General features: G+C 37.6%; 2 protein-coding genes across 3 annotated transcripts; both read left to right on the plus strand.

Annotated features, from left to right (window-relative positions):
- Positions 1-68: 68 nt before the first annotated feature.
- LOC124408138 (zinc finger protein 225-like) lies at positions 69-5,086 on the plus strand. Of its 2 annotated transcripts, none has more exons than XM_046884863.1 (4): positions 69-588; positions 871-948; positions 1,038-1,168; positions 1,455-5,086. In XM_046884863.1, the coding sequence occupies exons 1-4, from the start codon at positions 399-401 to the stop codon at positions 4,449-4,451; spliced, it is 3,396 nt and encodes a 1,131-aa protein (XP_046740819.1). In that variant the 5' UTR covers positions 69-398; the 3' UTR covers positions 4,452-5,086. The 2 variants fall into 2 exon arrangements, with proteins under 2 accessions (XP_046740819.1, XP_046740820.1); XM_046884864.1 differs by having other exon boundaries at positions 484-588; positions 1,022-1,168.
- A 708-nt stretch (positions 5,087-5,794) lies between these two features.
- LOC124408293 (enolase-phosphatase E1) lies at positions 5,795-11,202 on the plus strand. The gene is made up of 6 exons (XM_046885142.1): positions 5,795-6,465; positions 7,031-7,132; positions 8,384-8,574; positions 9,084-9,216; positions 9,317-9,440; positions 9,532-11,202. The coding sequence occupies exons 1-6, from the start codon at positions 6,361-6,363 to the stop codon at positions 11,196-11,198; spliced, it is 2,322 nt and encodes a 773-aa protein (XP_046741098.1). The 5' UTR covers positions 5,795-6,360; the 3' UTR covers positions 11,199-11,202.
- The last annotated feature ends 3,123 nt before the right edge of the window (positions 11,203-14,325 follow it).

Below are 14,325 nucleotides of genomic sequence, written 5' to 3' on the forward strand. Positions count from 1 at the left end.
TGGTGTGCGTTCCGAAATTACCCCCCACCGTCTTCTTAGGAAAACCTGTATGTAACATCGTCGCGTAAACCATAGACTTGCGTAAACACGAATAACAACACTTTGGGATTTAACTTTAACCTCAAATTTTATGGATCGGTGATTATCGGTAATAAAACGATGCGATAGCGTATTTTGTAAAAAACGGCGACGATAAGGTGACCCGATATACCGCTGTCAAAAATAATGAGCCTCGTCCTGGCAATCGAATACCGATATCGGTGGCTTGATCAGGTTAGGTAGGGAAAATTTGATCTATTGTGAATGGAAGAAAACAAACTTCTCGGCATAAGTTTGAATGCGTCTGTACCACGGATAGCAATTTGAAATTAAATATACCTCAATGCGTGAACACACAAATGTCGAACATGAGGACTTTTACTATAAAAGTAAGCGAGACTGAAAACGTGACGCTGGAAGCTAATGAAACTTTTAAAGATTTGACGAAAAAATTGGACGAAAATGATATCCACTTTGATGTGACATCTATGCAGATTGAGGGAAAAGTGCTGACTGAAGATCTAGTTGTTGCAGACTATCTGAACATAGGTAAACCTTGAAATTAACTTTTATTCAGGATCACAATTATGGTCAGGTGTAACAGATTTGAAGACAAGCGAACCCAGTTTCCAACACAACAATACAGCTTTTCAAGCTTGCCTTCCAAACAATCGTCTTATGGTTGTAATCGGTACTCATATGGCTGGATAAGCGTTATGTGACGTACGATTAATAAACTCATTTATAGCAGACAGCACTACCAAAAATACTTTCGGAGATTAGTCTGCATTATTGATATCGATTCTATAGTATTTCATTAAATAATTATAGATAACACAGATATGGAGGATGAGACTGTTGAATTTGTACTGCCAGATTTACCAGAATCCGCAGCGTCGATTGGCAAAGGTATTGTGCTCTTTTCTTTATTATTATTATTCTGTGTTTCATTAAATAATCAAAATGCTACAACTTGATAAAGTTTGATATTCTTGCAGATTCCAACACTCAGACTGTTTGTAACGGATTGCTGTGCCGTTTGTGTGGTATTAAAACTGAGGAACCAATTCCAATTTTCAGCAAATTTCAAGATATAAGCCAAAAAATCAGTAACTTGATTCTTGTCTCTGTGCGTTGGAAAGTTATTTCTTCAATTGCTTTTGTCAAGAGTATAAGATACAAAAAATTGTATTCGTACCGGGAGGAACCTTGCAATTTTGAAAATAATAATAATAATAAGATTTGACTTTGCGGCCTATTTAGATTACGTCATTCAGATAACAATTTTTACAAAAATAGCTGTACATACCTAGAATGCAGCTTTGATTGCCTAACTGATGACATTGCGGTGGCAGGATTTAGAGGTCCTCCTGGTATAAGATGTGAGCGACTAAAAATACTTTGTACCCTTGCAGATTACACGTGACGACCAGTTATCCAAACACATTTGTACAGCATGTAATGAGAAATTGGAAGCCATCAATGAATTCATATCCGTCTGCAAAGAAACTGAAAAGAAATTATGCAGCATAACAAAATCGAGAAGCTTACTCAGAGTAAAGGTAAAACGTAAAACTGATGGAAATAAGGAAAACACTATAATAGTTCGAGATGATATCGCAATTTATAAATGCCCAAACTGTAAAGTCGATCTGAGGATAACAAGGACTGATGAAGCACAGAATTGCTGTAATGGGTCACAGGCTTCCCTAATCGCAACTGATGCATCTACGTCTTCTAGTTCCTTTGTAAAAAGTATTAAGAATAAAGCTCATACTTTAAGAAGTTCAAGTGCCAAGAAAAGAGTTGGCACCAGATTAGGAAAAGCATTGAGGGAATCTGTAAATAGAGGCATTGAAGAAAATCATATGAATGATGTTGAAGAAACTGGTGCAACTGCAAATATTTTAGCACCATCAAAATCTACTAGTAAGATAATTTGCGATGTAAATACGGAAGATGACGTTTCCGGCAATAGTATAAGTTCGCAAGAAAAAGGGAAAATGAAACTCCGAGATATCAGAAAAAGAGCACCAGTTTGCAATGCTGGTAACGATGTGGCAGTAACGAGAAAACTAGAATCTGAGGCATTAGAAAAAGCTTTGTTTTCCTCGAGTTCTAATCTCGAAGTCCCCGGAATAACTGGAGAATTTGTAGAGCTTGATGCTCTGGAAGAAAGCAGCAATGAGAGCATGAGAAAACGCGCTAAATTTAAATGTGAAGCATGTGAAACGGAATATTATTCCTGTGAGAGGTACTTCTTCCATGTAGACAGACATGACTCCAAAAATTTTTATGAATTCCTATGCAACATTTGTAGTAAAGAATTTTTAACAGAAGATAATCTGTGGGAACATCATCGATATCATCACTCCGACAATTCTGAAGGTGGTGAAACTTTATCTAAAAATGCAGACATTTCACAGCCAGAGAATAATCGACGATCTACAAAGTCAACTTGCGAAGAATGCGGGGCACGCTTCGTACTTCGTGAACGTTACGAGTTTCACATGGAGAGACATAAATTGGGTAATATCAGAATATTTTCTTGTACAATTTGCGGCAAGCGATTCAAGAGTGAAAATATTCTCTGGGATCATTATCAGTATCAGCATAAATCTGGAGAACGCTTCGCTTGCATGACCTGCAACAAAACATTTGTAAAACGGGCTAATCTGAATTATCATTTAAAAACATTCGGACATAAAGGAGGAAAACGTGTGACCAACCAGAATCAGATTCGTCAGACTGAGACCAACGGTGACGTCAAATTGTCAGATATTAGCAAACCTAGGCCAAAAATAACATGTCCAGACTGCGGAGCACGTTTCGTCCTTCAGGAACGCTATGAATTTCATATGGAGAGACACAAATCTGGAAGGATGGATGTATGCGTATGCATTTTATGTGGGAGAGAATCTACAAACGAGAACGTGCTATGGGACCACTATCAGTACATGCACAAAAGAACAAAGCGATATGCCTGCACAACTTGCGGTAAGCTTTTCCACAAGCAGTCAATGTTGAGTAGACACCAAGTAAAGTATGGACACAAAGGCTCGAGAGAAATAGATGTTGACACTGATGGAAATGCCCTAGCGGTTGACAGTGCGGCTTTCAAGAAAGTAATAGCAGAAGAGGTCGTTGAAATGAAGTCTGTAAACTGCGTTTTGTGCGGCGAAGTTGTTTGGGGTGTGGATCCCAACTTAATAAACGATGCGGTATCTTGTGCGAGCTGTGAAGGACCTGGACTCTCGTTGCAGGTAGATTCGGATGGAGCTAAAGTAATATCTCGGAGGCAGTATCACTGCAACATGTGCAACAAGCATTTTACAACAAAAGATAGACTGGAATACCATATAATGAGGCACTCTGAGAACATGGACGAATTCATATGTAGTACTTGCGGCAAGGAGTTGAGCACGGAACAAGCACTGTTCGAGCATTACTTGTTTGTTCATAAGGGAGCAAGACCACATGTTTGCGAGTTGTGTGGAAAGTCTTATCAGTTCAAAGCGAGGTTGAAAGAACACATGAGGAGTCACAGCGGGGAGCGACCGTTTGCCTGTGAAATTTGTGGACAGAGATGCATGACCAACAACGCGTTGAGGTCTCACAAGAAGACACATATAACTGAGAAACGTTTTCCATGTCAAATATGTAAGAAAGCATTCAGAAAGCGGCAGGACTTGAACGAGCATTTGGAAAGACATTGGAAGAACGACAAGACGATGATGTTCCCTCAAGTTTTCAGCTGCACTGTCTGCCTCGAAATGTTTCCCACGTTTAGGATTTTAAAAAAACATATGAAGGAAACACACAGAGTAAAAAGTCCGGACCCTATATTAACCGATCTCCAGCCTTGGTTCGAGTGCGAGGATTGTCACGAAAAATTCAAGCATCAAATGTCACTGAAGGTACACAGGGAGAGAGAGCATGAGGGAAAAATGAGGCCAGTCTACCACTGCGACGTGTGTAACGTGACTTACAAAAATGCTCGAGTACTCTCCAACCATATCAAGAATAAGCACGAGGGTGGCAAGCGATACAAATGTGCTCAATGCGGTAAGGAATACAACCAGTCTACGTCTCTGCACAATCACATCCTCCTTCATACCGGAGAAAAACCGTTCAGCTGCGAGCACTGTGAAATGACATTCAGGACCAAAGAATCCCGAGACCATCATCAAAGGAAACATACTGGAGAACGTCCCTACAAATGTCCACGATGCGACAAGTCATTTGCCACAACGACACAGCGTCGAGAACATCGCAAACGTGAGCATGACGAGGGAAATACTCATCACTGTCCAGAGTGTGGAAAAGTTTGCTTTGACGAACATGGAGTCAGAAGTCATTTGAACATGCATTTCAGTGAAAAATTCAAAAATACAAAAGAAAACCAGACCTGAAGAGTTGGTGCTTAGGCAAAAGAAGTTATATCCTTTATTAGATCACTTGAAGCATATGAATTTTCGTTATTTTTTCAAATTTTAATATGATATCTGTCAATCTGATTTGCTGGGTTAGTTTTGTATAAATTTTACAGTACTATAGCGAATCAAATCGAGAATATATTAAGAGATTGTAAAAAAATATCAGTGCACTCTAATTCGATGTGCAGCAAATTGTATTTCATGCACATGTTAATGTTATTTTGGAATTCGACTCTCCTCGTGATAACTTAGGACTTATAGACATAATTTTTTACTATCTTATTATAAATATACTCAACAGTATGTATCATTGTAATAACTAACCTGTTATAACGCGAACTATGGTAAGATATCTATATTAGTTGACCTTGATGATTTTGATAGCATGAAAATGATCCTTGTAAATATATATGAATACGTACTTTTCCATGTAAAAAAAAATGCACTAAGTTTTTTTCCCAATCCTTTTTCGTCTTTGTCCCTTAAATTGTAACGAATGTATCGAATTCGGAATCCTACTGCAGATTGTCAGTTTGATAATTTATTAATCATGTAATTACTCACTGGACTTTTCTGTTCAGCCGCAGAATAAAGTGATTTAAAGAAATAAATAGTTGCAAATTAATTGTACCCTTTGCCAAACAACGAAATTAGTTTCTGCGTATCGTAATAGCGAATAACGAGCTTGTTTCAGGAACGTACAATGTATTATTATTTCTTTAATACCGTTTGATCGAATTAAACCCCATGCTGAAAATTTAATGGAATACAATAATGAAACAAATGATGATCAAAGAACGAATACGCGTGTAACTGCTTAAACATAAAATATACTTTGAGCACGATCACGTGTGTAAGATCTTCAACACGGCGTTGAGGTAGTTCCGTAGTAAAAAGTGTATCGTGCGGGTGTCACGTGTTCGTAGTATCTTCTGTCAAAATTTAAATGGTGTTTAAATGACCCGGCTTGACACGCGCCTCACGACACACACACACAAGAGCGCGCGCGTAGATGCGGGCGTGAAACTGGTGGCTGCATGCGTATTGGCGCAGCTGTGCACTGCCATCTGGATAGGATTTGCAATTTTTAAATAACGAGACGTACAGATAAAGGAAATATGTAAATCAAGAGTATCCGAGTTTTTACTCAGCTCTTGGAGGGAACCTGAGAGACGTGGGTCATTAATGAGCGGAAAAGATATGAAAAGATATCGCACTCGTTGACCCTCATCGAAATTTGCGAGCGGCGGAAGAGAAGAAGCAGAGGCAGGTCCAGGCAGGTCGTTGTGGGACTACTTTCTCGCGGAGTAACATTTCGGGGGATGGACCGCTCGCGTACTCACACTCATACAGCGTGCGACGATTCAAAGAACTCGTTTGTTATCGGTGAATCAATTTAGCAATAGGTACGCACGGCGCGGTGTTTCATTCGATTGCTCGTATAGTACAGGAGATATTTCTTTCGCGCATAAATAACCGCTACTCGAGGGTGAATATTTTCGCAGCGAATTTTCGCTGATTTTTCTCGCCCTGTCCGTGTCTCGTAGCAGCCTTCGGTTGCTACTTTGTCAGACGTCAACGGCGGCGGTGATCGTCAGTTGGTTGCTGCGGGGTGGTTCGTGCGGTTCGACTCGAGCGAGGAGTACACAGCCGCTATAACGAATACGTGCATACGTGCATACGTGAGGGGACACAGAGAAAGAAATTCACCCGTGTGCACTAGCAGGGGGAAGTTTTAACACACGCACACCGCTCAGTCCCCGTCCGCCAGAATTCATTCGCCGGTCCGACGAGAACGATACGCGAGACGCATCGCGCGCAACGGACAAGGGGATAATATAACGTTAATTTACACGGGCTTCGAATACGAATTTAACGCGTCAAAATGGCCGGGGAAAAGCGTAGTCAAGATCAGGACGAGTCCCTGTTGAAGCAGAACGTTATCATAGTTGATATCGAAGGAACAACGACGAGCATAACTTTTGTTAAGGTAACAAAGAGAACCGTCTCCTCTACTCTCGCCTCCCAAAGCATGGCCGTCAGATAAACTTGCCCGGCTTTCACATTTCCTTTATTCAACAATTGTTGCTCTGATACTACGCTACAATTATTTCTCACATAGGTTTCAAGAGCCGCGCAGGTTTATTACGGACAAAATTGCAATCTTATAAATTTGCTAATAATCGTCGATTTATTTTCTTCCATGTGCCAAAGTAGCCAATTTGCCGGCATCGACGGCGCTCCCGGCCTCTGCGGGCTCTCGTTGCAATATCGGATGAAAATTTTTTCGCTAATTCCAATCAGATGCTTCCCCACTTGTCACGCGTCTCATTGTTCGTATATGATCATTTCGACATGCCGTTTTTCATATAACTCGCATTTTTCATATTGGCTCGGCTCGGCTCGGTTTTTCATCTTCTCTTTATTATCCCCCCTGGTCACCCGGCCGCCGTTACTGCATCGCCTCTTGTATTGTAAATGTTTTCTCCTGCTGCCTGCTCGATCGTCCTTTATTCGCCGTTCATTTATCGCTATTTCTCCATTTATTTCTGCAGGAGACACTATTTCCTTACATCCGAGAGAACGTTAAAAAATACATCGACGCTAAATGGGAGGAGGCAGAGTTTAAACGTGATTTAGAAAAACTCAAGGAACAGGTAAATATTAATATCATCATTACCGTAACCCTTATTGTTGTTGTTATTGTATATCTTCCTAACCTTCATCGTACTGTCAAGTGTTTTGTTCGATTATACCTATTTTACATGATAATTCCAATAATAGTAATATTAGCTATCCAATATTGAACAATATTTTCTATTGCTTCCTTTCATCAGTCTCATGCTAACGTACATTGTTCGAATCACAATTTCTTTTAATGTAGAAACATCTTCTTTTGCATGAAAATTTCTGTTCCCCCCCGTCCGCCCCAACTATACCAAAGTTCCGCGAGGCAAATCATTGCTTTCAAAGTTAATTGCCTCAAACTGCCCAGGTTTTTTTGAAAACTTATTGACTTGAAAAAATGTACCACAAATTATCCTGAAACAATAATGATTTACGGAAGTTATGGGCAAGAATTTTCTGTTGAGTATGTAAAATCTTGCCAAGGATCTTATGGAGGCAGTGTACATACATACATACATTCACAAATAGAAAGATTTATACAAACCCCCATGCCTATCCAATGGAAATAATAAGGGAACAGCTGGTCAAGCTGTCAGCCTCCTTCTTTTGACCTGAGTAAGTCCTTTGTCCCAGATTTTACCCTGTTTCCTAAAGCATGAAGACAACGTAGAGACCCCAAAACTTGAAACTCCAAATAAAGTTTTTGTTCGCATAGTTTCCTTCTGCATTTTCTTCAATAATATAATATTGTTCGTATTATATATTCGCACTTAAGTAAGATTTGGTCTGAAACATTACAGAATTTTTCTTTTCACTCGTATATTTCTCATATAAATATATTACCACTTGTTTTCACAAGGGAAAGCACCGTATATCACCAGCTGATTAAATTTACTAAAGAAAACTCCAGTATGTATATTAAATATTTTTTTATTTCTGTTGGTGATATTTAATGGTTTGAAATGAAAGAGATACATCACTGGCATCACCTAATGAACTGGATTGAAAATGCTGATTGCCAAGCATTTCCAGTGACACTCAGATGTAAGATCAATATTTCGGTATACATTATGAATCAAAATGTGCACGCAGAACGATTTGAAATTTTTTTACCGGTTTCGGATCGTTATAATTTTTGAACACTTGTTACACTGAAAGAAATTCAACTAGTGTCATTAATATGTGAAACTCGATAGCAACAACTGGCATACTTTATTCCTTTATTTTCCATTTTTTTTTGTTTCCTTTGTCGAACTTGCCATTACGTCCTAAAATTGCAGGCCAAGAAAGATGAAGAAGACAAGATTGAAGGCCTTGTGCCAATTACTGGTTCTACCACCGATGAGGAAAAGGAATCAGTTGTTAAGAATATTTTGTGGCAAATGGATGGAGATCGAAAAACTGGAGCCTTGAAGCAGTTGCAGGGTCATATATGGCGCGAAGCTTATGACTCTGGCAATGTCAAGGGACAGTAAGTCAATTCAACTTGTGTATTTCTTATTAGATTATAAGCGAAATTGTGTAATTGGTAATGACTTATCATTTAATACTAATTAACTTTCGTGTCCTGGAACTTGACTATACTCTCCTCTCTTCTTTGACTCACAGTCAATCTGACCTGAATTTGGCACTTGAGTTATTAAAAATTTTGAATACATGCACCTTCTTATCGGTGGTTGATTTTTGGTGTAAAATTATTGATGATTTATTTATTGGGCCAATTTTTACCACACCAGTATCAACTTAAAAGTTGTATCGAACTTTGGTGAAATAAATTTCATGTAATCGACACACTGAATTCCGCTAGCTTCTCAACTTTCAGTATTACATACGGTTCCAAATAAAACTATGATCGATTTCTTTGCACAACAATATACAGGAGCGAATCGCAAAAAATTTTTCCTCTACTCTACAATAATTTGCATCTTTTTTTTTTTATATTATTTGAATTCTCAATTTATTAACATAATTTTGATTCAGTGTATACGAAGATGTACCGGAATGTCTCAAATCTTGGAAAAATTCCGGGAAGAAAGTGTACATATATTCAAGTGGAAGTGTCGAGGCACAGAAACTGCTTTTCGGACACAGCAAATGCGGGGATCTGCTTGAGGTACGCAGTGATCAACGCGATAACAGTTTTTTTTTTTTTTTTTTTAAATATGTCTGTCCAGCATTTGTTGAGCTTTTTTTATTCTTATGTTTTCCCTTAGTATTTCAGTGGCCATTTTGATACTGGAGTTGGAATGAAACAAGAGGCTACAAGCTACAAAAATATTTTGGATCAGATAAAAGCCGAGGCCAGCGACGTCATTTTTCTCACCGACATTGTAAAAGGTTTGCAAATTTCATGTGTCTGCATGCATTCCTTTGTACTGTACTACGGTCATCTGAAATTTTCCTCCTGTCATCGTTTATTTCCTTTTAGAAGCCAAAGCTGCCAAGGAAGCTGGACTTTCTTCAATCATCATGATTCGCGAAGGCAACGCTCCATTGAGTGCGGAGGAGAAGATTGAGTTCAGAACTGCGACGTCATTTTTGGACTTGTCATTCGTGAATGCAGCCAAACGCCAGAAGTTGGACATGTCTGAAGTTGTCAAGGAGGAGTCTATAGCAAAGCCGACAGCTGAGGAAAAGATGGATATATCTGAAGACGTTGAAATGACTGATGTCAGTGAGAAAGGTAATGATTCAAAAGTTGAGTCAGCGGATACAAAAGCGGAAGGGGAGGAAAAGAAGGATGACAAGGAAACAAATGAAATTGAAGAAAACAAGAACACTGATGTCAAAGCAACAGTGTCTGTGACTACTGTGGAGAAAGACGAAGCCATGGAGACTGATGGAAAATCTGAAGTTGTAAAACAAGTGGATGAAACTGTCCCTGATGCTAAGCCTGTGGAAGAAAAGAAGGAGGAAAAGATCGAGGTAGTTGAAAGTGAAAAAGATAATTTGAAAGTAAGCAAAGATGATGAAAAATCTGAAGGGGTCTGCGAAACGGTTGAAAAAGAAAATGGTAAGAAAAGTGGAGAACAAACTCTGGAAAAGAATAACGCTGATGAGGCTAATAGAACTACACTTACCGATAGTCAGAAAACTGAACTCTTAGAGAAAAAAGTCGAATTGTCTGAGGAGAAACCTGATTCTATCAAAACGGAGACAAATAGCAAGGCGGTCAACGAATCAATGGAACTGGTCGCCTCGACAAAGCCAGATGAAACCTGTTCAAAAATTTTGGACGATGTGAAAGAGACTAAGACCGAAGGTTCTGAAGAAAGTTCTGAAATTTTAAATAACAAGTTAGAAGCGGAGTCTGAGAAATCCGAAATGGAATCGAAACCCGCAGCTGAAGAAAGTCGCGTTGAAGTCGATGTACCTTTAACAAAGGAACCTGAGAAGAGTGATGCAAAGATAGAAAAAATGGCAGCAGAATCAGAGAAAATCAGCATGCAAACTAACAAAGTATTAAAAACGAACGAGGAATCTGCTATAAAGGCGGATCAAACAGTGACCAAGGGAGTGGTTAAAGAAAATGGAATGGCAAAGACTGAGGAGCCGTCTAAGACTGATGATCAAAACGTGGCAGTTGAGAACAAAGACAGCTCAGATGTTGTAAAAAAGACTGAATCCAAAGCTGAGGAAACTGTAGCTAATTCAACAAAAGAGTTGGAAAGTAATAGCAAAGATGCAATTAAGGCTGAAACAAACCTCGTTGCCGAGGCAAAGAAAGAAACTGTGGCTAAGGATGTGGGTCTAGAAGAAGGAGAAAACAAAGAATTCAAGAAAGAAGGTTCAAAGAATGAGGAAGAACCTACGACAGATGCGAAAAAAACGAATGGCACAACACAGAATGGGGAAACTGTTACGAAAGACGAAAATAAAAAGATACACACGAATGGGGTGAATGAAGCATGCAGCAGCGAGTCAGCCGAGGTAAAAACGAATAAAGATATGTCGTCGCAGAAGAGAGAACCTGAGAGTTCAACCGATGCTAGTGCAGAGTCTATAAAGGTTAAAAAAGTCGTTGATTCAACAGTGGCGGATGGCGCTGGAGAACCTGATGTATCGCCGGCTGTAGTAGTAGCCGCAACGTCCTAATTTCGTATTCATATTTAAAAAAAAAAAAGAAGAAAAAACCCAACAAAAACAACAAAAAAACAACCAAAAACAACAACAACAATTATCTTAAAAATATAAACTATTAAGTTGTCTCCCCACGTCCTAATAAATCGACATTTAAACCATAAAGTGGTAAATTTTAAGAAAGTAGCTCATAGATTTACATTACCTATTGTTCCTTGGATGAGAAAAGAAAAACGAAGAACAAAGTACGTTGTACGCTGTATTTCATATTCGATCATCCTCAGTTTGGCGTCTCAAAGAAATTTTTTACGCAGCACATAGACTGACGTTTCTAAAAAAGAAATACGTGTGTCTGGATTACATTTGGTGGTGAAAATTTTGGATCTACGTTGAATCACGTTTGTTGAAAAATCATTGCGCTATGCGATTTATCAGCGCTAGAAATTTCACATGTAAATTTTCAACAAAAGCAAATCCGTTAAGTTGCCCATAACTATGTACAGTGTTTTATACTCTGACAAACTCGCAAGCCCATGTTGGGGTACTGGATGATCGACATTGTCATGCACACCGCACAATCTACGTATATTTGTTCAAGTTATTTTACAATAAGCCGTTAAAGCACGTTGAACCTTCTTTTTCTTTTTTTTTTCTTTTTTAAATAACGTCTTCACAAGCGATGATAACATTACGATACACAAATACAGATAGGCTAACAATAAGTCATAGTGGGAGAGTATTCTATACTGAATATACTCTGTGCCAAATGATATTATTCCTGTCCTTTTTCGAATTTTCAAAGTATTCGTCAAATAGGAAACGTAATATCTTGTTTAACTTTATATATAGTATGTCTCTACAGGTAGCATTTTACAATGAATGATTTTCAAAGACTGATTTGGTAATGCAACGTTGTGCCGCTGGCAAAGACTATCGACTGTCTATTGCGTTTAGTGTACTTAATAAGCTTTAGGGCGTGGACCATTACTACAGCGAATTCCTTTGCTTTTATCCTACATAATGTTATTATTTTTGGTAAAGTTTTGAAAGGAACAGGCGTTTAAAAAACACGACCAACTTTGAATCCAAACCAGTGAAAAATTATCGTAAATGTGGTATGTCACGATCATAAATATCATTATGACATTATATTCCAACGAATTCAAAATTAATTTACGATGTACGTGTGACTGACTGACAGTAGCTTAGTATGTATGCAACAGCAGATTGTACATTGTTAGAATCTCTGCGACTAAATTATTTATTTATCATAATCATTTTATTTTATAATTTTGTTTTTGAACATAAAATTGACTGTGATCTAACAATAATATAATAGGCGTACATATTATCAGGTATCCGCTACTCATGTTTGAAATGTTTGATTATTATTCTTTTTAACTTACCTAACTGCTTCTCTCTGCGACGTGTCAGAGCTGTACCAAAAATAATAACTCCTTAGGTTTAAATATATCATTAATGAACTGTCTCATATGTTTCTACCATGCATACATATATTGATGTTTAGTGTTCAGATATGTTTACTTCCATTATATTCGAAATGCTTCTAGTTTCGGTTTATAATTTCTCAAATACGTTATGCCTTATATATATATATATACTCTAATTGCCATTTATATTTACAATTAAATACTGTATTAGGCTGCTGCATCACAATGCATTTTATCCTGAAACACTTTCATTTTTCAGTGAAACATCATTGTTTGTATCATTCATCTCAACTAGAATAATCATGTCAATTGTCGGCGTACATGCCAATGAAGGAGATTTGATCATATATCAGGTTGAAAAATTGAATGCATGCCTTATTTAATTAAAAAAAGCTTTTTTGTTTCTTTTATATTATACATATGCAATACAATAATCATTTCATATTAGTTTCGTATTTAATTTTCCTTTGTTTTTTTTTCTCTGTATATATAGAAGATTTTTTTTTAAGCAGCTCCTTTTGCCAACTCTTAATAATCAACTCATGCGAAAAAGGTACTATGATTAAAGAAACGTAATCATTGTAAACTAATGCATTTAGCGGAGAGCAACGACGGAGTACAGTTCTTTTTCCTTTGGCTGACTTTCACGACATCGCCTCAATCATCATTCCATATCATTCATATACTGTTTGCGTCAATGGTCAATAGAAATTACTGTAGACGTCGTTGCTCCATGTTCAAAGTCTTGAACGCTCAAACATGACTCAATTTCTAATTCAACAACACTATGAGTTGAAAAAATGATCCATTAGATGTCTAAGTTTCTAAAAAATATCGAATAAAAATTTATAAGTTATCACCACCGATTTTAATTGACTGCCAATTCATTAATATACCCAATCATTTAGGTAATTCATTCTCCCGCGTGATCAATTAATTGACTAATTAAACTTGATTGATCAATTCTTAAAAGTAACAGAATCCTTGTAGATCATAGCGAACTGTTATTTCAAAAGTGTATAAAATTTAAGACTAATTGCTTCAATCTATTTTCCCACTGCAGCATTGCAGTATTATCATTGGCTTACACTCTTTTATTTTCGTTTTTTTTAATTGCAGACTGAAAGTTCCTGTACGGCATTATCAATGAAAGCACATAATTATATTTATAGCCGATTGTTTCGATAGGCATATTGTATTCCAAGCACCATCGGAACTTTGAACTGCCAGACTAATTGTTATCATTTTCATCTATCCTCGTTTCCGATTTATGAAGAAATTTGGTATATATATACGTACACTGTTTTTTCATTCAGGGCAGTGTTCGATCAAAGTGTTCGTACTAAATATGATTTGATTTCAAAGGTGTTACTACACAATATGAAATACTACATTCATAAATTAGATCCTCTTATGGAGGTACAGAGAACCTTCATATTGACGTTTTATGCATTAGTTTCACTTCTATTGTAAAACTGAATTAATCCACCGTAACTATCTTGTTAGATATCATATAAGTCGTATCGTAAGTCGTAATAATTGTAAAAGAGCGTTTTTTTCTAATAAAAAGCCAAGATGGGTATTGCAATTGTCGTCTTTGCGATTTTGAATCAATCACACCATCTACCCCTGAACTGTAACAAGGAGTACAATAGTGATAGACATAGACACGGTAAATTGAATTACTGGTC

Source organism: Diprion similis, chromosome 7 (genome assembly GCF_021155765.1).
Source record: "Diprion similis isolate iyDipSimi1 chromosome 7, iyDipSimi1.1, whole genome shotgun sequence".
Taxonomy (NCBI): Eukaryota; Metazoa; Arthropoda; class Insecta; order Hymenoptera; family Diprionidae; genus Diprion; species Diprion similis.

Bases quoted from the DNA above. Each gene is read 5' to 3' on its own strand.
- LOC124408138 (XM_046884863.1), top strand. From the start codon at position 399: ATGTCGAACATGAGGACTTTTACTATAAAAGTAAGCGAGACTGAAAAC. The intron at 589-870 runs GTAAACCTTGAA...AAATAATTATAG, and splicing joins TGCAGACTATCTGAACATAG to ATAACACAGATATGGAGGAT. The intron at 949-1,037 runs GTATTGTGCTCT...ATATTCTTGCAG, and splicing joins CGCAGCGTCGATTGGCAAAG to ATTCCAACACTCAGACTGTT.
- LOC124408293 (XM_046885142.1), top strand. From the start codon at position 6,361: ATGGCCGGGGAAAAGCGTAGTCAAGATCAGGACGAGTCCCTGTTGAAG. The intron at 8,575-9,083 runs GTAAGTCAATTC...ATTTTGATTCAG, and splicing joins TCTGGCAATGTCAAGGGACA to TGTATACGAAGATGTACCGG. The intron at 9,217-9,316 runs GTACGCAGTGAT...GTTTTCCCTTAG, and splicing joins AATGCGGGGATCTGCTTGAG to TATTTCAGTGGCCATTTTGA.